We start from the raw sequence: 24672 nt of genomic DNA, 5'->3' as shown, positions 1-24672 counted from the left end.
TTTTGTTGTGTTGGCTACAAATTATTATTTTTATTATTATTATTTTCTTTGTCAGTGTACTATTTAGTATTATTTTATCCATTATAATTCTAAAATAGATTTTTAGCATTTTGCCTTTTACAAAAAATCAAAATCAAATTCTCAAAAATTTGTTTTTAGATATATTAGTACTATCAAATCAATTAATCGTATCTTGCATAAATGTTTGTTTTTATATAATATATGTATGTGTGTATATATATATACATATACACTACCGTTCAAAAGTTTGGGGTCAGTAAGATTTTTAATGTTTTTAAAAGAAGTATCTTCTGCTCACCAAGGCTGCATTTACTTGATTAAAAATACAGTAATATTGTGAAATATTATTCCAATTTAAAACAGCTGTTTTCTATGTGAATATACAGTAAAGTGTAATTTATTCCTGTGATCAAAGCTGAATTTTCAGCATCATTACTCCAGTCTTCAGTGTCACATGATCCTTCAGAAATCATTCTAATATGATGATTTGATGCTCAAGAAACATTTATGATTATTATCACTGTTGAAAACAGTTATTTACATTTTTATTTCATGATGCTATGATGAATAGAAAGTTCAAAAGAACAGCATTTATCTGAAATCTAAAGCTTTTGTAACATTAAACACTATACTGTTCAAAAGTTTGGGGTCAGTAAGAATTTAAATTGTATTTTTTGGGGGAAAAATAAAATAAATCAATACTTTTATTCATCAAGGATGAGTTAAACTGATCAAAAGTTACAGTAAAGACATTTATAATGTTAGAAAATATTCTATTTTAAATAAATGCTGTTCTTTTTAACTTTCTATTCATCAAAGAATTTTGAAAAAAAATTGTAATTAACTGTTTTCAACATTGATAATAATAATAATGAATGTTTCTTGAGCATCAAATCATCATATTAGAATGATTTGTGAAGGATCATGTGATGATGCTGAAAATTCAGCTTTGATCACAGGAATAAATTACACTTTACTGTATATTCACATAGAAAACAGCTGTTTTAAATTGGAATAATATTTCACAATAATACTGTTTTTTTTATTGTTTTTTTTTTTTATCAAATAAATGCAGCCTTGGTGAGCAGAAGATACTTCTTTTAAAAACATAAAAAAATCTTACTGACCCCAAACTTTTGAACGGTAGTGTATATATGCTGTATTTATACAGTATATGTATGTGTAAGCATATACCTATATATATATATATATATATATATATATATATATATATATATATATATATTAGTGCTGACTATATACATATTAGTGCTAAATCGAGTAATCACATCTAACATTAACATTTTTGTTTATATAATGTACCTGTGTATGTTATTTATATATATATATTATGTGTGTGTGTGTGTGTGTCACACACAAGTTTCATTTTAGAATGTATATAACTTAAAAATACATTGTAATTAGAGATGCTTGAGCAAAACTGACTTAATTCCTTATTACTTTTACATGTAACCGTTGAGTAATAACTTGAGAGTTTTATGTATAACTTGAGGTATGCAGATGCATGAAACATTTCATCAGTGTGGATAATTTATTTAGAGGTTAATCAAGGCTGCATCTAAGATGACTCTGCCAATGTTCCGGTCACATTATCTGTCCGAGCTCATGTCATGTTAAATCTGGTCACGCTCCATCACTACCTTGTCCTCTTCGCCTCAAAGAAAAAGAGTATATAATGTGTTTATGGAATATATTTTAAAATAGATCTTTTGACTGAGGTTCTCTCTGTAAAAAGAATGTGGTTGGAATGTTTTTAATTGCTGTGAACATCTGCTCCATCATTTCGCTTAATAGAAAAAATGGGTTATGGTTATTACATTTTGTACTTGCATCTACTTACAAACCATAATTTAATGTTATGGCACTTATCTGAAAATGTTAAAATTAAGGTTCAACCATGATAATGTATTTGTGTAGAACTGTTGAAATCAGAACTGTTTTGGCTTCTCAGATTTTCTGGAGACATGCATTAAAATGGATCAATAGCTTATAATATTTAATGTCTAATTTAAGATTTATTTAATTGTAAAATGGCAAAGATGGGGTTCTTTTTTCGTTTCGATTCATCAATGACTGCTTATATTTTTTAGACTACAATGACCATAATGCTTTGCGACAGCACGTCAACGGAGACGCCAGAGTTGAAAGGTCAGAGAGCGACACCGGTTAGTGGATGACAGCGTGAGTCAATGAAGGTAAATCAATCTGCTGTATTATGATTCTCTAAAAAAAAATACATAATCACAGTTATTAACTCTGACACCATGCGATAAAACGGTGTCGGTTATTTAGTTATATTCTCTCTATGTGTTACGCAAAGGCTTGCATAACAAGCAATATTTGTGATCAGCTGACCTCGTCTTTCAATACCCCGACTGATATTATGAATGAAAGTGGTTTACTTGTGCTTCGATACGCTTTGCTTAAACTGTGCTGCTGTGGTGTTTCGTTTAACTCATTTATAAATTTGATAAATAACGCAATTTGGTTTCAGTTGTGTAAACCAGGGCTGCATTTCCCAAAAAAGCATCATGATGAGCCCAAGTTGATCTTGAAGAAACCAATGACGTCACAACGTAACTGCCACGCCTCCAAAGTTTATCGGCAGCAAATTTCATCAAAGTAAATAATCAAACAATGTTTATTAGTATGTGTTATTTCTAGAATTATATTAGTATATCATTATGATATGTTTGTTATTTACAAACTCTGTTTGGGAAGACACACATATGAGACAGTATGAGAAATTAAATATTAGTTATTCAGTTGTTCTAATCAGAATCTAATACTGATTTGTGTGGGATTAATGGTGATGGATAATGTTTCTCTGTCTTTTTGCAGTTCCTCACATGGCTGTTCGGCTACTGAAGGTATCGTCTGTTGCCACTGCAGTGATCGCATCATCAGGATTTTACCTGTACAGCAAAAATGTGGACTTCAATGATCTCAGCATTGTCAGATTTGGGAGGGCAGCTGCAACGGTAAACATGAATACATATTTTTCACACTTTTAATTCATTAAACTTTGAACAATTCTGAATACTACAAACTTAAGGGTTGTCTCTTTTCAAAGAAGACGTCAATGTTAAAACCGCTTCAAAAATGAAAGTATAAAAAAAATGATAAAGTTTGTTTACTGTAAATCAAATGTATTCTGAAAAAAAAAAAAAAAAAGTATTTTACAAAATAAATGCTTGAAAATCAAAGTCAAACATTTAACCATGTTGTGTTCCGATTTGATATCATAAAAATTGAGCCTGTTAATAGATTTTAAAGCACCGTTTCCATGATAACGCAATATTCAATTTCAAAATGGTTGCACTGGATGAATGTGATACCTAATTTATGGTGATTACTAAAATATGTGATGGGGGAAAAAGGCAAATAAAAAAGCATGCCAAGCTACCGTGAAACTGCTGATAGACCAAGATGCATCTTAATGCCAGGTGTAAACTGGCTAAATATTACTCTCATGTTAAATATTTATTTTATATTAAATACATTTAGTTTTTGCGTTTGAGTCACAGTAAGTGAATTACTAAAAATAGTGTATTTTTAATTAATTTCTCTGTCTAGTGTGCAGTTTTTATTCACAGTTTTCATCTTTGTCTCTGGAATGAATATTTTCAGACAGCTGTCATCAGTTATGACTACCTCACCACTCTCAGAGATGTACAGTATGGGACAGAGGAGTACTGGGCTGTCAAATCAAAGGTAAAACTCTTTGTCTTGCTGGTGACGGGTTATATCCAGGAATATCTGCTGTGTGGACATTTTATTTTATTTCTTTTGGGCTTAATTTGATAGGAAAGTGTAGACTGGAAAGTCTGGGTCCCCTTGAGTATGTCCAGGTCTGACGAATATTCTTGAATATCCTAATTTTAAGAAGGGAATGATGTGGTCCTGTTGTAAATAAACTTTCCTAGAGATGAATGGGCATCTCATGTTGTGCTTTTGCCTTTGAAAGTGCACTAAAAATGTGCTAATTCTATGACCTGCATAATTTACTATAACTACAAAGAGATCCTGATAAGGCCTGAACAATCTGTACACTGTTTCAGGAGCCACTGTGTTGTATGGGTATATAGTGAAATAAGCAGTGTGCAATATTTTTTTTGTCTCGGGCTCCATGATTTTTTAGCGATGTCCTTGCACATACACAACGATTTTTACTCTTTTATGCCGTGTTCCTGTGTTCATGTAATCTCAAATTACATGTAGTATAATAAGCAATCATATTTTATTAAATGTCATTCAAACAACACATTACTCAAACCAATATGACAGCATTGAAGTCAATAACCATTATTGATGCATTGATCAAACTTTCAAACACTGAAATTAAAAACACCCTAAACAATCTAGCTCGCTGTTCGTAGGATCATAGCTGCAAATGCCAGGCAATAATTCTTGTGCCATTTCCACCCCTGTGTATAAAGGCCATTTGAACAGCTCCGTCAGGGACAGTTAAACAGCTGGTGCAGGGAAAGGTTGCAGTCTCTCACCTGTGTGTGTGTGTGAGTCTGAGCGCTGATGGCAGTCGCTGGAGGGAAGCGCTGAACCCTGAAGAGCAGGGTCCGAGCCAGATGCACTCTCTGCCAGGCCCGGGTACGGAGGATAGGGTGCCGTTTTCCTTCCCCCTAGGGGCCCGCAGTCAAGCCTGGCTACACGCGCTGATTAGAATTAATGCAGGCCCCTGATTTAATATAGAGGAGAGATTTGGCTTCTAATTATTCTCTCACTAGGTGATTCAGCTCACTGGTCATAGGTTGTTTCGGATCATTCTTGTTTAGATTTTTCTCATTTAATGTTTTACTGCATTGTGGACAGTTGTACAAACTAACAGGTTTAAAAGTCTTTTAAATAGTGTACACCTAAAAATAATTGTTTTGTGGGCGTTTGATCTTCTGTGATACTACCATGCTTTTTGGACATGATACTATGTTGTTCTGCACATTTACCATAGTAATACCACAGTATTTTGGACATGCGCCATTGTATCTTTTGCAGTAATATGCAAATGCCATAGTAAGTGACTTTTGAGTATGCAATTTACTAGTCTTGGCCTCAGATGTCATGCCCACAGACCGTTGATATATAAAACAAACAAAATTGGAAACACTCTGGTGTTTCAAAGTCGTCATCTGATTGGTTGTATTCTGCAGTATTTCCAGGAGACGTGTGTGTTGTGTTCTTTAACGGTCCGCCTGGAGACAAAGACGCTGCTTCACCAAACCCCATCATGGAAGAAAGCCATTGAGTTTACAACTGTGACAATTAGCGCTTATCAGGATCAACTAAATGCTGGATATGGGAAGTTCACGGCATAGACTCTTTAAAAGACATCCAAGAGTTTTACATGCCGGTGTGATATTGTAGGGACATCGACTTTACATTTTCACTCCCCTAAACATGATGCTGAACAAAACGAACTGTGATTGGTTACTTTACCTATCAATCAGATGGTCTCTGGGCGGTCCTTGAATAAAAGTTATTAACTGATTAATTGAAACAAACTTATTTGAATTTATTCAAACATTTTTTAGTGTTCTTTTTAATATACAGCGGGGGAAATAAGTATTGAACACGTCACCATTTTTCTCAGTAAATATATTTCCAAAGGTGCTATTGACATGAAATTTTCACCAGATGTTGATAACAACCCAAGGAATCAGTACATACAAAGAAACCAAAACAAATAAGCTCGGAAATTAAGTTATGTGTAATAATGTGAAATGACACAGGGAAAAAGTATTGAACACATGAAGAAAGGGAGGTGCAAAAAGGCATGGAAAGCCAAGACAACAGCTTAAAACTATTAGTAATTAAAAAGCAATCCAGCCCCCTGTCCGTGCAAATTAATTACAGCTGGTTCAGTCCCAACAGATGGCCTACAAAAAGATCTCATTGCCAAGGTGTCACACAAGACACATCTCATGATGGGTAAAAGCAAAGAGCTGTCTCAAGACCTTCGCAACCTAATTGTTCCAACACATAATGATGGCATTGGTTATAGGCACCATTCTAAGCTTCTGAATGTTCCAGTGAGCACTGTTGGGGCCATAATACGGAAGTGGAAAGACAATCATTTCACCATAAATTTGCCTCGACCAGGTGCTCCTCGCAAGATTTCTGACAGAGGAGTGAAAAGAATAATCAGAAGAGTTGTCCAAGAGCCAACACCAAGGTGTATGGCGTTTTTAGGGTAATGTGCAGTGCCATTACTCCTCCAAACATGGTGTGTATTATGGCATCCAAACAATTCAATTTTGCTCTCATGTGACCACACTAAATTCTCCCAGTATTTCCCTGGCTTTTCCTAATGTTGTGCAGCAAACTTTAAACGAGCTTCAACATGCTTTTTTTCTTCAGTAATGGAGTCTTGCGTGGTGAGCGTGCATACAGGCCATGGCGGTGGAGTGCATTACTTACTGTTTTCTTTGAGAACACATACCTGCTATCTGCAGGTCTTTTTGAAGCTCTCCACAAGTGGTCCTTGGCTCTTGGACAACTCTTCTGATTATTCTTTTCACTCCTCTGTCAGAAATCTTGCAAGGAGCACCTGGTCGAGGCAAATTTATGGTGAAATGATTGTCTTCCCACTTCCGTATTATGGCCCCAACAGTGCTCACTGGAACATTCAGAAGATTAGAATGGTGCCTATAACCAATGCCATCATTATGTGTTGGAACAATTAGGTTGCGAAGGAGCTCTTTGCTTTTACCCATCATGAGATGTGTCTTGTGTGACACCTTGGCAATGAGACCTTTTTTTAGGCCATCCGTTGGGACTGAAACAGCTGTTATTAATTTGCACGGACAGGGGGCTGGATTGCTTTTTAATTACTAATAGTTTTAAGCTGTTGTCTTGGCTTTCCATGCCTTTTTGCACCTCCCTTTCTTCATGTGTTCAATACTTTTTCCCTGTGTCATTTCACATTATTACACATAACTTAATTTCTGAGCTTATTTGTTTTGGTTTCTTTGGATGTACTGATTCCTTGGGTTGTTATCAACATCTGGTGAAAATTTCATGTCAATAGCACCTTTGGAAATATATTTACTGAGAAAAATGGTGACGTGTTCAATACTTATTTCCCCCGCTGTATATGACAAAATAAACAATAAACAAATGACACAAGATTGTACATACTAGCTACATTTTTATACATTACCTCAAAATGATATTGCGTGTAATTGAATTATCTGTGTCTCAATTCTAGGGAACTAGAGATGAATGAAATGTGCTCCTAGTATCACCGCATTTGCGCATTGTCATATTTCAGCTCTAAAATTTGTGAAGGGGGATGGTTTTTGGGGGAGCACTCACTAGATGATTTGCAGAAGGACAAGCATGTCTCATTGCTCCATGAGAACAGTGCAAGGGATAATGGGGGAGCTCCCAGGTGTTGCGGCTCTGTAATGGCCACAGCGTGTGTGACTCATGTAATGAGGGGCGTTCCACACAGTTAACCATGCCTCTGCTCTCTGCAGACCAGACCACCTGCTCTTTATGCCTACCAAGTGCTTTCCATCTCAGCAATTAAATCACTATTCACTTTTGTGTGACGTAATGATTATTACTAGACAGTTTTACTTTTTGTGCTTTATAATAATCATGTCAGCATGAATGTGGCCTAGACTTCCATTCAAAAGTTTGGGGACAGTACTTTTTTCTTTATTTGGAAAGAAATTAATACTTTTATTCAGCAAGGACGCATTAAATTGATCAGAAGTGACAAAATATTTTTATTTCAAATACATGCTGTTTATTTGAACTTTATTTTAAAGAGATAGCCTAGTTCAACCAAAAATGAAAATTCTGCCATCATTTACTCTCTCAAGTTGTTCCAGCCTGTATGAATTTCTTTCTTATGCTGAACACAAAAGATATTTTGAAGAATATGGGTAACCGAACAAATGCCATAGTTCCGTATGGAGGGAAAAAATGATGACAGAATTTTCATTTTTGGGGTGAACTATCCCTAAGAATTAACCAAAGAAACTAACCAAAGAATCTTTGTATCACGGTTTTCTCAAAAATATTAAGCAGCACCTCCCCCCCCCCCATAAGCCTATTATAGATGACAGTCCACAGCAATCAGTTTGAAGATGTTTTGACCATTGAGATCCATCTTGCTGTCTTGCATCTTGCCAATTCTTGAATTCTTGGCACGATTTGGCTTTATATGCAGTCTGAAACCTATAGATCTGATGATCCTCTGCCGCTTCTGTCATATAATCTATGCTGTTGGATATTGCATGATACATTTGCATGCATTTTCCCCGGTTTCTCCCACTGTGCTGGCACATAATTTGCAGTCAAAGGTGACAAAATGGACTACTTAGAAAGTATTCCTGGGGAGTGAGAAATCACTCGGTCCACAGTTTGGTATTTCTTAAATAGATGCTTTTGGCCCTTTTAACCCACAGCTGATGTCTCCTGATAATGTATTCTATGAATAGCAAGGAAAAACACTTTTTTCCTGCAATGTCAGTGTGGCTCCAAAGAAAAGAGCCCAGCAGTGAGAGCCAGATGAGAGAGAGATAACGTCTGTTATCTACCCCTGGAAAGACCACCTGAGAACATTGGTGACACCCAAACTCAAGACTGCAGTGCCTTGCCTGATTAGTAACACCTTATATATAGAAACACACACACACACACGCACGTACGTATTTGTGGTTTGCGGGGACTATAGGCATAATGTTTTTTATACTGTACAAACTGTATATTCTATATCCCTCTAACCCTACCACTAAATCTCCCCATCACAGAAAAACACAACAAACAGAAAAAAAACAAAAAAATTTATTATTATAAATTATTAAATTTATTATGCTTTTTTTTTTTTTTTTTAAAGCCATTTTTTTTACAAGGACACAGGAAGTGTCCTCAAACCATGTTTACGTTGTAATACCCATGTCATTATACACATTTGCATAAGCCATATATACAAGAACACACACGCACACACACACAGACTAATTAGTTGCAGATCCTATTTCCTTTCTTTTTGAAGTTGAGGAACCATTTAAAGATTGGGTACTTATAAATGGTTCATTAAAACTTAATTTAAAACAAATTAAAATTGCATTTGTTCATTTGTTTCAGTTCACAAATATTTTTAATGATGGACATAAATTTAGTTAGTGAATATTATGCATAACTCCATGCTGACAAGAACTCAGAGGGATGCATTATTTCATAGTTTTCTAGATTTCAGAACTGACAACATTGTATATGATTTCTTAATTTCTAAATATTTAAATGATGTAACATTTAATATTATTTATTGTGATTATTTACAGTGATTATTTTTATTTATTTAGGCTATTACTATTAGTAAGTGAAATAATTGGGGAAAAAAAAATTAGTAGAAAAATAAGTTATCAGATTTAGTTTTTTTATTGTTATTATTTAGACTATCAAAGTTGCACTTTAAAACAACTACCAGTGGCAGTTATAGTACCTAAACCACAAAAATGAAGGTGAATCTGTAAACTAGAGCCACCCCCTCCTCCTCCTAGTCTCTCCAAAACTATCATGTAGAAACTGCAGGATATCGCAGCGAGACAAGCTGCTCACTGGCCTGCTTTGATTACGGCACATGGACGCCCGCAGTTTTAGACGACAACACCGGTGGCATGCAGAGCTGTAGCGATGCTGAATAATGCATGCACTCAAAGTTGGAGGGCAGGTGTACCAGGCACTGCTGCTGTCAGGTGGGCATCGGAGCACAAACGGATGTAATCTGTTTTCTCTGGCGCTGAGAGGCACTGCTGTAAAATGCACTTTTTCTACCCACGGCTCAGAAAATAGTCTTGCTCTATGATATCTTGCCCTGTGTGGGGTCTTCGTTGAGGAGAGGTTATGTGTCTTATCATGGTTGACCGAATACCTTCCGAACAATCTGAGGAGATGATGTGAATCATTGCGTGAATATCACAGAGATAAAGTGTCGAAAAGTGTCAGAATCAGCACTGAAAACGAGTGGTTCTCAACTGTTGGGTGGTTAAGCATTTTGGGGTAAAACTATTCTAAACGCATTGAATCATGGTATCAAAATATTTAGTCATTAACTTTTAATCTGTTTCTTTTTTATTTTAAGTTGGAATTGATTTTAGTTGACTTTTTTAATATAAATTGTGATATGAAAAAGGCTTACAAAAAGAGTTTTTTAACCCCCCTGACCGTTAACAGGTATTTCCCTTCACTCAAAAACACATTAAATAACACAATCATTTCTCATTTACTCTCCTGATCCAGCCATATGCAAAGAATGCTGGGAACTAAAAATGATCCGCCCAGTTTCAGTTAATGCAACAAAAATCATTCATGTAATCCCAACACAAATGGATAAAGTAAACTTCAGTTTTAAATATTTAAGTGGATTGAACACAATTAAATTAAGTTGTATAGTTAAATGTATAGCAATTGTGTTGCTTTAGCAAATTTCAATTAAGTAATTTGAACAAGCAGTAAAAATACTTGCAGCCCAGGGAGTTTGACTGAGCAATGATATGAAGGCACTGTATATGTTTGTAGACCTGTACATTTGATGTTGTTGTTGGAATGTTGCTGTGTTTTTGCCTTTTTGGCTTGTACATCTTTTTTATGTATGTATAAGTGTGATTGTTTGCAGAGGTCTCAAAGTCCTTGACAGCCCTCACAGGCATTTGCACAGCAGATTAGACTTTAGCGAGGGCTTATTCCACATGACTTCCTCCAGAGAAGCCTAAACGTCCTCCTCATGACCCTCCTGCTGAAGCAGAGCGGTACCGGGGTCTGAGACTGATTACAGGGTTAGAACAGCTATAGCGCTCTTATTGTCATCATGTTATCTTTGCTGAAGACTTAGCAAGTTACTCACAAAAACCAGAATGTTGGTGGTCTGCTTGGGGTTGGACTGTGAACTTTCTTTCTTTGAACATTCCAAAAAACAAAGCAGTGGCACCATTGATGTAGCGACTAGCGACGCTGTAGCTGAGACTTCCTGATTCTGGTGAGCAACAAGAAAGAGGATTGACAGTAATCTGATTGTGGGAAAAATGGAATTTGGATTGAGTTTGGCTTGGCACATTCTTTTAAGGGAAAACACTGTTGATGTGAGAAAGCAGTCTTTTCCCACTTCCCTTCTTTTCACTTTCACTCTACAACCGTTCTCTTCCTCCTTGTCTAAATGATTAATCTGTTCCTCGCACAGGTTGTTGTTCCAAGTAAGTCAGCATCTTGGCTTGTAGCATTGGAGAGAAAATCAAGCCTGTAGGGTTTGTTGGCAGAGACCTTAACAAAATCAGAAACAGCCACTCTAACAGAATGCAGCAGAGGTACTGTAATAATATTGTTTTTTTCTTCTCCTGAAGGAGAGAATTGTTGACTGAGTCCATAAATGTTATTCTTTGCACACTTTTTTTTTTTTATGCAGTGTTTGTTTAGACCCTCAACCTCATTGACGTGGCCACCTGTAACGCCACGTTCTAGCCCACAAGTCTCTCTGCTTCTCCACCAGCCCGCACTGTGTTAATTGCGATGATGTAATAGATCACAGGCGTTTAGGAAAGCACCTATCATACGGGGGCTGATAATGAAAGGCTGGCCGTATCACTGGATGATTAATGTGCAGGTGCTCGCTGAAGGTCATCTCAGATTTTCGCCTTCGGATTATCATTAGCTCAGGCGTGCTCTTAGACGTCTAATTCATCATCGTTTTTTAGGTTGCACCAATACTGTATTTTCATCGCAGCCAGAAGGATGGGCTGCTACGGACATGCAAATGAAGTTAGCATAAAATTGATTTTGTGAACACCGTTGCTCTTGATTTTCTTTATGATTTAGCTTGAAATTGTGGCGTGCAGTTCCATCGACTTGGTTTGTTGTCATTAAAGGTCGCTTGAGGACAGGAAGACCCCTTTCAGCGCCCGACGCATTAAAGTAATAAATCGGCATCTTCTTCCATTTGTTGAAAACATCCTCATCGGTTGGTAGTAACAAGGGGTTGTGGGCAGTTAATTATAAAAAGTTTCAGAAAGTATCTTTCAAAGTGCAACAGGTGGCATTCATCATCTCTAGATCTGAACTAATGAAATTACTTTTGGGAAATAGAGGGAAAATGAAGGACGCAGAAGTGGATTGCACACATGGAGGAACAATGCTGTGCTCATCAGTTCATAGTTTTGCTGCAGCCTGGAAAACTGAACATATGGATGAGCCATATATTCATTTCCCTAGCTCCGAGGAAAAACCCCTGCTGCCTTTTTAGGAACTTTTGCCTTTATGAAAGTTAGAAGGACTAGCAAGTTTGGAAACTGATCTACAACACATCTATTCCAATCATTGTTTCTCTTGCAAGACACTAGCTGTGTACCAATTCAAGGCCGATTGCGTCACAGCGGTGTGGCCAACGATGTCCCAATTGGAAGGCTCCATCGAATGCGGCCTGCAAATGCGTCCTTCATTTCCCAGGCCATGGACCCTTCGCAGCCTAACCTATCCCAAGATTCATTGTGCGCCTGTAACAATTGGATTTTCTTGAGAGAAAATGCCGGATTAGAGGTGAATCAAATGTAAATATTGGTTACTACAATATTTAATGAAAATGATAAAAAACCTTTAAAGCAGTTCAAACATTGTCATTTCTTACTAAGATGCGATTTTATAGATTGTAGGTTTTTGTAGATTGCAGATTTTGTTTTCAGACTCGTCAATGGCAGTTTCTAGAGCAAACATGTTGAAGATTAGCCAATGATTCATTAAATAAGCATTTCCTCAAAAAAAAAACCCAGTTTATTCAGTGTAGTGAAGCCTCTCCTCCATTGACATTCATTAAAAAAAAACGGCCTCTTGTCTCCTTCCCTGCATACAGCAGCGTTAGCGGGCGTTACGCTTTTTTCGGCTAAGGTTGCAGGCTTGTCTTCAAGTGGCTTTCTATCTGCTGTTAGATGAGGTGATGTCAGGCTATATGTTAGTGTCTGTCTTTTCTATATAAGAAGTTATTTTCATAACTTGTTAGGGCCGGTTCACACAGAACACGTTTTTGCGGTTAAAACTGTGAGCAAGCAACTAAGTTGTGAAATTACCAAAAAGTACCAATAAATTATTTAACTAGTATGTCGTGTGTTAGCTGGCACATTATAAAATAAATGTTTTTCTCCAAAACACGTTGGCCACAATTATTCATACCCTTTTATTAAATACCTTTTTGCAATCTCCTTTTGCCAAGATAACTGCTCTGAGTCTTCTTCTATAATTCCTGATGAGTTTGGGGAACAACTGACAAGAGATCAGAGACCATTCCTCCATACAGAATCTCTCCAGATCCTTCAGATTCCCAGATCCATGTTGGTGCTTCTTCTCTTCAGTTCAGCCCACTCATTTTCTAGGGTTCAGTTTAGGGGACTGGGACGGTCATGGCAGAAGCTTCATTTTGTGCTCAGTTACCCATTTTAGTGTTGATTTTGATGTTTGTTTTGGACCGGTGTCCTGATGGAAGATCCAACCACATCCCATTATAAGATTTCTAGCAGAAGCAGTCAGGTTTAGATTTTTTATCTGTTGATATTTGATAGAATCCATGATGCCATATATCTGAATAAGAAGTCCAGGACCTCCAGCAGAAAAATATGCCCACAACATTAAAGGGGGGGTGAAATGCTCATTTTCACTCAATCTCCTGTTAATCTTGAGTACCTATAGAGTAATATTGCATCCTTCATATCTCCAAAAAGTATTTTGTTTTATAAAATTTTTAACATAAAGATAGGCTGTACCGAGTCTTTCCGGAAAAAAACGAGCGGCTGGGGGCGGGCCGTGTGGGCGAAGCTTAGCTGTGCTAACGCGCCAAGCTAGTGACAACACACAGAGACATTTGTTCAACAAACAGTTTTACTCACCGTCCGGTTCCAACGCACGACCGCGAACCTTTATCATTGTGACTGCTCGATCCTTAAGCATTAGACGATCTGCAAATCCGTAGATCTGGGCTTTGTTTATAAAACAATCATCGTCGAAATGCAGGGAACAACAGTCTTACACAACTCCGTTTATGCTCAGGAAAACAAACTCCATCCACGGGTTCCTTAACGCTGGGTTCTTTGGGAATCTGTGCAGGGTTGTCTTGCCCTGGCAACCAAAAACACACTTCTTTGGTGACATTGACTTCCCAAAAGCCGGGCAGGGCGCTTTGATGGCGAACTGCTTTCACTCTCTTGCTCTAGTCTACGAGTGCGCGCGCGGCCGCGATCTTACCGGAGAAGTGCCCTTAGGACCCATATAAGGAAATTCCGCCCTATCTTACGTAAGACAGAGCCATACTCGAAAAAAACTTTCCGAAACTTGTGACAAACCGGAAGGAGTATTTTTGGAACAAAAATACTCCTTCAAACGTACAACTTAGTTTTTGAAACTTTGTCCATGTTTAGCATGGGAATCCAACTCTTTACCAGTGTAAAAAACTCAGTATGCATGAAATAGCATTTCACCCCCCCTTTAAAGATTCAACGGTATATTAAATTGTACACATGGGGTACTTTTTATCCTTGTGTGCACCAAACCCATCTAGCGTGTTTGCTGCCAAAAAGCTCTTTTTTTTAGTTTCATCTGACCACAGAACCCTGTGCCGTTTGAAGTTCCAGTCGTGTCTGACATCTGAATATGCTGAGTTTGTTTTTGGAGGAGCGAGGAGCATTTTTCTTGAAAACCTCCCAAACAACATGTGGGGATGTAGGGGTTGTTTGATTTTTTTTTTTTTTTAATAGGCTTTCTGACCCCAAGACTCAACTAATCTCTGCAATTCTCCATCTGTGATTATTGAGGAGTCTTTGGCCACTCAAACTTTCATCCTCACCGTCCATTAAGACACTATAGACACACGTCCTCTTCTTGGCAGATTCGTAACATCTTTAGTTGGTTATAACTTCTTAATTATTGCCCTGATGGTCAAAATGGGGATTTTCAATTCTTTAGCTATTTTCTTACAGCCACTTTCTATTTTGTGATGCTCAACAATCTTTTGCTGCACATCAGAACTATATTCTTTGGTTTTACTCATTGTGATGGATGATTAAAGAAATTTGGCCTTTGTGCTTCCTCATATTTAAACTCCTGTGAAACAAGAAGTCATAGCTGGACAATTTCATGTTCCTAGTCACCCTGGTGTGCTAAAAAAAAGGTAAATATTAATGGGAATATACTTCAGAGATATTTTATTTATAAAAAATTCTAGGGGTATGAATAATTGTGGCCAACGTGTTTTGGAGAAAAACATTTATTTCATAATGTGATTTCCCCCCCCCCCCCCCCCGCCTCTTTCAATTATTTTACTTCAATGAAAGGTTAGATTTTTTGCCAAATTTTTAAATGAAAGATCAAAAGGATAAACGATGCAGATTTATTTTTTACAGCCATTTTTGGTCATATTTACCAGGGGTATGATTAATTCTGAGCACGACTATATATATATATATATATATATATATATATATATATATATATATATATATATATATATATATATATATATATATATATATATATATATATATATATATATATATATATATATATATATATATATATATATATATATATCTATCACACACATACATACATACTGTACAGTACATACATGCATACATATATACATACACACAGTACATACACACACACACACACACACACGCTCTGTTCCCCTCTCTATCACACTAACACTAGCTGCGCAAAAAAAAAAAAGGAAAATGGAACAAACTGCATTAACAAAACTTTTGTCCCTCTCTCGGCTGTCCAGAGGCTAATATCAAAGAAAAGGATCGGTTGAAGGAAAGAAAGTCATATGTACAGAACACCTTTGGTGTGGTAGAAACTGGCTAGTTTAGAAGATCAAACGTTTTCAAGTTGTGTAACACTGCTCGGCTCAAATCAAAGCCACGTTATTTGAAATGTAAATTTACCTGTGCTTTACAAGCTCTCGTTCGCTTTAAAGTATGATATATTCGGTGAACAGAGTGTGTTTTCCTGAAGCTTCAAACCTATAAGCTAATAAAAAAGCACTTAGCTCTGCACATATATGCATGTGTGTTAGCACACCTCATGTTTCCAAGAGATAATTGTTCTGCTAACTCTGCTGACTGAGATAGAACAGGACACGGCATACAGGAAAACATAAAGGCTAATGCAACGCTTATCGTGGTGTGATTATGCAATCCTAAACACTTTCCCAGTCTGAGGGACTGCTGCTAAGGGAATTGAGTCTCCTTAGCTATTAGCATATCATTAAAGGGAATGTGAGCAGCTGATTTGGAAATTAAATGTAGCTTACTTAACCCTAATGAATAATGCATATCAGATCGTCATGGACATGCTGACAAGTGCAGGCGTTATAGGAGGAGACATGGGAGGGGTTGCAATGTCAGAGAGGACGGACTAAAGGAACTGAATGAAAGGCTTGGTTAACTATTCGATTCTGCTTTTACGACCACATCTTTTGACTGCTGAAACCGAAGAGAAGCCTATCATTTCAACGGCTTTATGACTTGGAAAGTTGGAGGATAGTGTAGCAGAGTGGTTTAAGATCCTAAATGGTAACCAAACGGTTGCTGGTTTGAACCCTACATGTAAGTAGGGCCCAGTTTGTTTTATTTATTTATTTGCCAAATTCCTTTACATTTTTTCTGTTTTCCATTTTAATTTCTGTATTCTGTTTTCTTGTACAATTTAATAATGTATTAATATTTTACAATAATAGTGCCCTATGAAATGTAAAAAAAAATTCAGAAATTCAGTTTTTTTAGCTTTTGTGTTTTATGGTTTAATACGAATGTGCTTTATATCACGAATGTGATATAAAGCGCTGGTAATAAAAAGAATGCATAAACCTAACAATATAATTGATCTTATAAAATGTAATCAAATTAAATTGAAAGAATTCGTTTCATTTTTGACAAATAAACTGCTGCACAGAGATTTACTGTTTCACAAAAAAAGTGATTTTTTTTTAATAAACTACTGTTGTTCCATTCTCTTATGCAATAGTGATACATTTTCTCTCATAATTTACTCAGAAACATTTTGCTGGGTTGTAGTGAAGACCTTTGTGTAGTTTTATCAAATGAAATGCACTCTCAAAGCAGCTCTGGAGATGAAGTTCATGTGGAGTGTCGTGAGATTGCAGACGCTGAAAACACCACGAGCCTCACGCATGCTTGATGATGTGTAGTAGACTAGACAAAACTGAGACACGTAGAACACGCAGGCTTCAGTCTCAGATTTCAATAGCATTCTTTTTGCGGTTTAATATTAATAGACACTTGTCCACATCATGATATCATTAAGTGTGCAGCCCTACTTTTGATTTATTCATTCAAATTTTTGCCAAATTCTGTGACGTTCAATGCAGTAAATTTAATTTTTATGACTGTATACTGCGATTCCATAAATCATAGACTCCTATGTAAGCCATCATCATTGTTTCCTTGAGTAAGGCACTTAATCCTATAAGTTGCTCCAGGGGGAATGTTACTTTGGATAACGGTGTTTGCTAAATGACGTCATACTTGGGAGTTTTTCCAGGGCGCTGCGTACTGGGTATCTTGCACTTGAACAGAAAAGCTGATATTTCTGTATTTTTTTTCCTGCAATGTCACTCAACTCTAAGTGGACTAAATCACACTGCAAACTGAAATGGCTTCATCAAAGATGACAAAGTGGGGAAAAATACAAAACAACAGCTAGAAAGCCAGATGTAGGCTGGGAAAAGCAGAATGAGTTGTAATGGGGCACCAAATGTGCCGTCAATAAAAGGGAGTGCACACCAGATGGACACTCGTGTGGAAATAGCTGCACTTTAAGTAAGACTGAGTCAAAGTGCAATGAGTTTTATTTATTTTTAAGTTCCTGCTCCGAATTTTCAGAGGCCCACATATTTGCTGCGTGTTTATTTCCCCCAGGCGACCTCATGACTAAGTAACGAGCAGAACAATATAACACTTGCAAATGAATGCCTTCTATTTTAATTCTTCCTTTCAAAACATCTCAGTTCCGGAGAAATCAGAACAAATATATTTCACCTTAACCCTGTTGTGTACAGCCATGGGGTAAGAGCTTATTCAGTTTTACGTAGGCCTTGTGTCATTCCAGCAGCCAATTAGCTTCCACTTTGCCTGTTAGTTGTAAACAACATTATCTAAATCTGTTCTGAGAAGTCTCTGAAGGTTGTGCGACTTCCTGTTTTTGCTGCACAGCAAGACAAGTAGTTTTGTACCCTGCAATCTCTTTTTATTGGATGTTGAGCATGACGTCTTGTTCTGATGAATGAAATTAGGTATTCCTCTGGCTTCTGTTTGCCTGGAGGTTGTCCTTCTTTTAGGGTCTATCACTTGAGTCAGGTCCATTAGTGTGTTCTTTCAATGGGTCCATTACAGGGGAGTAACTTACTAAAAGTACCAATGATACTTGCATATCTCAGTAGCATTGATAGTAGTCCAGATGTTTTCAAAAAAGTCCCAGTAATGACCTATACGGTTTTCAACGAATAGCATTGTTACATTACAAAATGCAACTTCACTATATTTTGCATTATTTTATTGCATTCACACTCCACAACTCAACTTTATTTCTAAAGCCAAAGAGCTGGACATGGAAGTTACAAAGGTAATAATACATGGAGCCAAAAATACAATTAAAACAGAATGAAGACAGACAAAAGAAATGACAGTACAATTTATAATACGTTATTTAAAGCTAAATAAATCACTGGTTTTTAAGGCCCCCTGATATGCCCCTATTGTGGGATATGTCTTTAAGGATAATGGAAGCTCATTCCAAAGTCTAGGAGCTGCCACCGAAAATTTACGTTTCAGGCGAGATCGAGGAACCGTCAGACACAGCTGATCATTTGAGCGAAGTGACCTCAAAGGTTGATGCAAACCATAGATTGTAAAAAAAAAAGAAGCTTGTCACCGCTTCCTTCCACTGTAAAAAAATAAAGCCAAAATATCCCAGAAATGGTCATTGCCGATTACCTCGTTTGGAGCCCGAGTCTGTGCAGTACTGCGTGATAAGAACTACCTAAAATGACACACACATAAAAAAAACTGTCTTTGGAAAAATATTATTTGAAGTGTAATTGAATTTTTTTAGGTTTGGCTTGCGTCCCATTCGATTAAATGGAGAGGGTGGGGTTTATGACCCATACTGCAGCCAGCCACCAGGGGGCGATCAAAATGCTTTGACTTCACTTTTCAGGACTTGTGCGGCACAATTGATGCAAACTAATTAACTCAGAAATACACCACAGCTTTAGCAGAGTGTATTGAGGCAAAACACTATGATTTGTAGGGTTGGAAAGTCTGGTTCCTTTTAGAAATTCAGTTTGGTCACATGGTTCATATAATTAAGCAATTCACTGGTCAAAAAAGGGAGATATTCAGTTAAATATCATCATATCGCCCACCCTGATGTCTCATCTGATTATCTATAAGATATTGTCCTCTTATACAGCATCAGTGTTTTTTGTTAGTGTTGTTTTAACTATACTTTTGTCACTGTTTTTAATTTAATTTTTAATTTAATTTACAGTCACCAAACTGTCTTATATTTCTAAGCCAGATAAACGTACTAATTGCATAATTTAAACAGTGCCATCTGATTTTTATATTTACATTTACCTTTATGCATTTGACAGATGTTTTTAAAGTAGGGCTGTCAAACGATTAATCGCGATTAATCGCATCCAAAATAAAAGTTTGTGTTTACATAATATATGTGTGTGTACGGTGTATAATTATTTTCTATATATAAATACACACACATGCATATATATTTAAGAAAAATTTGTTATTTATATGTAAAATATTTATATATAATATAAATATATATACACAGTATATACATGCAAATATTTCTTAAATATATACATGCATGTGTGTGTATTTATATATAGAAAATAATTATACACCGTACACACACACACATATATTATGTAAACACAAACTTTTATTTTGGATGCGATTAATCGTGATTAATCGTTTGACAGCCCTATTTTAAAGCAACGTACAATGCATGATATGAGTGTTTATTATTATTATTATTTTTATTTATTTATTTATTTTTATCAGTTCATGCATTCCCTGCTAATCAAACCCATGACCTAGGCATTGCTAGTGCCATGCTGTCCTACTGTATTATTTATATTTGTTCAGATTTTTTTCACTCGAACTAGGATGTTGAAATGATTAAAACAGAAGACATTCATTTGCAAGTGTTATTGTTCGTCTCATTACTTAGTCATGATGTAGCCTGAAAGGAAACAAGCACATATATATATATATATATATATTATATATATAATAGCTTAAATAACTACTAGCCTATTCATTTCAATTATTAGTAGCTTCAAAGTAGCTTCCCCATCACTGACCATGCCAGCTTTGACTAACAAATACATAGACTTCAGATGGGTTTTGCTGGTCAGGAACTCTCCCTGGGGCGATGGAGTAACTGCGTGGAACGATCTGCCTAGATTACCATTATGGGCACATGGTAACAAATTGGTGTCCTTGTACTTTGTGACAAGCATGAGATTCAGGCAGATGATGTGTTCAATAGCGCTCCAAATGATCTAGCCGAGTATCAGATAATGTGGGAGCTGATGGCTGCTGCCGGGGGGAGAGCGGTGCATTTCATTACGATCAGATGCCGATTCACTGTCAGGAAATGGTGGAGAGCGTGCCAAAAGTCACACAGATGTTGCATTGTACTCATCTTTTCAAAATGAAGCCAACAAGCAGGCGGCAAGAGAATGTGTCCATGGATTGAGGACAAACCGTGTTGATTTTAGGAGTTTCTCAGCTGTGCCATTAAGGACGAAGGAATTGTAAACACATTTAAGGCGGTATTCACATCGTCTGATTCATGTTACATCTGGAACGCGTCCGCTGAGGATATGGGGAATAGAGGGTTCCTAAATGCATACAGCATTCCAGAAACATTACTTTTATGTAGTAGCATTGAAGATTTTTTAATTATTAAACAGATCATACACAGAATATGGTATTATGGGTCCTTGCTTGGACATTAATTCACATATTCAGTTGATTTGGGAGCATTTTAAGGTAGAGACCTTCACTGAATATATATAATGTTATTTATTATTATTATTATTATTATTATTATTATCAGTTTTGGGTTTTTGTTATGAGTTTGAGCAATTTGTTGAGAAACTAACCAGCTCTTACCTGCAGATTAAGAGTAAACCCTGTTTCTCCTTTAAAGTATATAGTGCAAGACTTGTTGTATAATCCTGTATTACATAACTGCACATTATGGATGTACCATAAAAAGTGTCTTTTTAGCTTATAATGTTATAAATGCATAGAGAGCTAAATTTCACTATGGAGGCGTAGATGTTAGATGTAAGTAAGACTGTGATGATTCCTGAAGCTAATTAGTGAGGCTACCTTGTTATTTCATCAGTTTATTTTATGGGGTAATTGTGGTTTTATAAATAGCTTATCTATTTTTAGACTGATTTATCTTAAGCCTTTTTTGGAATGAGTAAGGGAGGCACTTAAAATGTATTTTTGGTTGTATAATTTGGGTTGTAATTAACATCGCATGCACTAGATGGCAGCACTGGCTAAAGGCCCTCTGCTGTCTCATTGGCGAGGGAAGTTTGTCTTTGCTATCCAAGTATGTTGAAAGTATGAAAAGAACAAACACTTCTGAGGGGCATATGTAAATATGGGTATACATAACTTAAGTCCTTCAAGGCTTTCTCACAGTGGCATTCTGGGTAAAAAAAAATCCCTCTGGGAATATGAGAAATTGAGGCGTTTAACATTTTCATTCAATCACGGCCAGAGTCTGTAGGAATGCTGACAGCCCCAATTCAAGCAGCCCACATAAATACTTAATTTTTCTGTCATGTTCACTATGCTGTCAGTCTTAGCTTGAGGTTTGGCAGCGTGCTGTGGAAACACAACTACTGCAGAAAAGCTGAAGCCCTCCCGTAGTAAAGATGAAAAATGGACCTCATATTAAATATCTAATTGTTTTAATTACCCTCCATACCATACACTCCATAATTAGCGAAATTTTATATATTTTCGAATATATAAATTGCTCAAAATAATATATATATATATATATATATATATATATATATATATATATATATATATATATATATATATATATATATATATATTTACTCTGTTAATATTTACTCTGTTAATTTCCCCTAATTCCATTCCTGTGCCTTTTGCATTTTAAGCACGGTTATTATCTGGATGATGTCGACGATGATTTACACACATTCTGTTCATTTTTTTAATAAATGGACCCCTAAAACTGATTGTATTTTGGTCCAACCTCATTTTTGTTTGTTATTTTGAACGTAAATATAAATGATTTAAAAATGAGTGGAATTATGATGTTTAAACAATATCTGGATAACATACAACTATATTCCTGATTCTCTGTGTATTATTGTAGCACGATAACCCTTTAAAGTGCTTTACCATACTGTACATGTGAAAATGAAATGTTATAGACTTTTAACTTTTAATTCTTTTTATAATTTTATCTCATTCTGAGCAGTGTTATTTTAGTATTATTTGTATACTAATATGGTTTTATTAATATTATGAACTTGCTTTTTATTTTGAGATATTTTCAGTTTACATTTTGATTTTAGTGTACTTTTTAGTAATTTTGTCATTTTTATTAGTTTTTGTTCTTTTTAAATATTCCTTTTTATGTTTAATTTATTTTATTTTAATTTCAGTTTTAGTTTTAGGTCAATTTTAGTTTTTAATTTATATATTTCCAGTTGGTAGTTTTAGTACTTCTGCTTAAACATCAATTAGTTGCCAAAGCAACTTTTCTCTTTTTCGTATAATTTAAGTTTTTCATCTAATATAAATATTTATATTTAATTTCAGCGTTATTTCAATGAACAAAAATCTCTTTGATAGTTTTAGTTGATAATAACCCTGATTCTGAGTTTGCATTTTGGAGAAATAGAAATAATCGAGTATCTCTTACGCCCTCTCTGTTTAATGTAACACACACATAATAAATATATAAATAAATATAAATGATAAAAATAATGTATATGTATATTCACATGTATGTATATATATATATATATATATATATATATATATATATATATATATATATATATATATATATATATATATATATACATATATATATACACACATACATATATATATATATATATATATATATATATATATATATACATGTGAATATACATATACATTATTTTTATCAACTGTAATTGAAAATATTTTGTGATTATTAGATGAAATTCGGCAACATTTTCAATCATCCCTCAAAGCCTTATTTTCCATTGTGTAAAAATGGCATCTACTCTGATGTCTGGTTATAGTCTTTGTTGTTTGCTGTGTAAAAGTTTTTTTGTTGTTGCTCCGAACACCCTGGAAGCTGCTATCCATTTCTACCATCTTGTCATGTCAGTGAAAAAAGTCCAGAAATGTGACCAACACTTTTATACCTCATACTGGTTTCATTCAGATTCTAATAAATGATTCAGTGGTGTTTCTCTAACTGTGTGAAGCATTAGCATGGCGTGTGACAAACACAGAAGATTGATGGTTGGTGTGTATGCGTGTTTGTGCGCGAGAAGTGTGGTGTTAAATTTCAAGGTCTGGTGGGTATTCATGGAGATGACAGACTCCTGGAGAACCCCACAGATGCTCAGTGCCCTGATATCTGCTGCTTCTTGCTTCAGCAGCTCAAACTCTCTCACTCTTATCACCTGCCACTGCCCTGGATGGTGGAGATCACTGCTCTAGAGCGTGTGCTGAAGATCGTGTCCTGTAGGGCTGTGAAGTGTTGGCAGAAGCATTGCACATATGGGTGAATCTCACAAAAGCATGTCCAGGTCAGATTTAACCTCAAAATCAATAGAGAGAAAAAAAATCAAATCTACACTACCTTTCAAAAGCTTGCGGTCTGTACGATTTTTAATGTTTTTGAAAGAAGAATTTTGCTCACCAAGGTTGCATTTATCAACAATACAGTAAAAAAATTAATATTGTGAAATATGACAATTTTTAATAATTGTTTTCTATTTGAATGCATTTTCTGTCATTTCAAGTGTAATTTATTCCTGATGCAAAGCTGAATTTTCAGCATCATTACTTCAGTCTTTAGTGTCACATGATCCTTCAGAAATCATGCTAAAGTAAAAAAAAAAAACAGCATTTATTTGGAATAGATTTTAATTTTGATTTGATTTTATTGTAAAAATGTAAACATCTTTACTTGTAGGGCTGCACAATCCTGAATAAATTGAGAATCACATTTTTTTTGTTGTTTAAAATCGAGATCTCGACTCTCGATTCTGAATAGACAACTAAACAAAATAACGCAATTAAACAGTTAAAACAGTTTGAATGAATGATTCAATGACTCACTCATTAAGACTTCACTTTTTTGAATCAATTGTTGAATCAGCGTTTTTGAACAAATCTTTTGAATGAATAATTGATTCAATGACAAGTACATTTTTAACAATTACTTGTGGCCACCTACTGGTGTAACGATGTAACTAATACAATATTTATTTGAAAGGCATTACTT

The 24672-nt window shown here is 35.7% G+C and overlaps 1 protein-coding gene across 2 annotated transcripts in view; it reads left to right on the top strand.

Annotated features, from left to right (window-relative positions):
- Nucleotides 1-2158: 2158 nt before the first annotated feature.
- adck1 (aarF domain containing kinase 1) overlaps nt 2159-24672 on the top strand; it is a 117330-nt gene continuing 94816 nt past the window's right edge. Inside the window, exons 1-4 of one of the 2 annotated variants that reach the window (XM_079854384.1) lie at nt 2159-2237; nt 2537-2664; nt 2884-3023; nt 3673-3756. In XM_079854384.1, coding sequence (XP_079710510.1) covers nt 2892-3023; nt 3673-3756 — 216 coding nt within the window. In that variant the 5' untranslated portion in view covers nt 2159-2237; nt 2537-2664; nt 2884-2891. The remainder of the gene's footprint in view (nt 2238-2536; nt 2665-2883; nt 3024-3672; nt 3757-24672) is intronic. The other variant, XM_079854385.1, reaches the window with a different exon arrangement.

This window comes from Squalius cephalus (assembly GCF_949319135.1).
Source record: "Squalius cephalus genome assembly, chromosome: 20".
Lineage (NCBI taxonomy): Eukaryota > Metazoa > Chordata > Actinopteri > Cypriniformes > Leuciscidae > Squalius > Squalius cephalus.
Note: the sequence above shows the minus strand (reverse complement) of the source record. Positions and strands in the feature narration are given on the sequence as shown.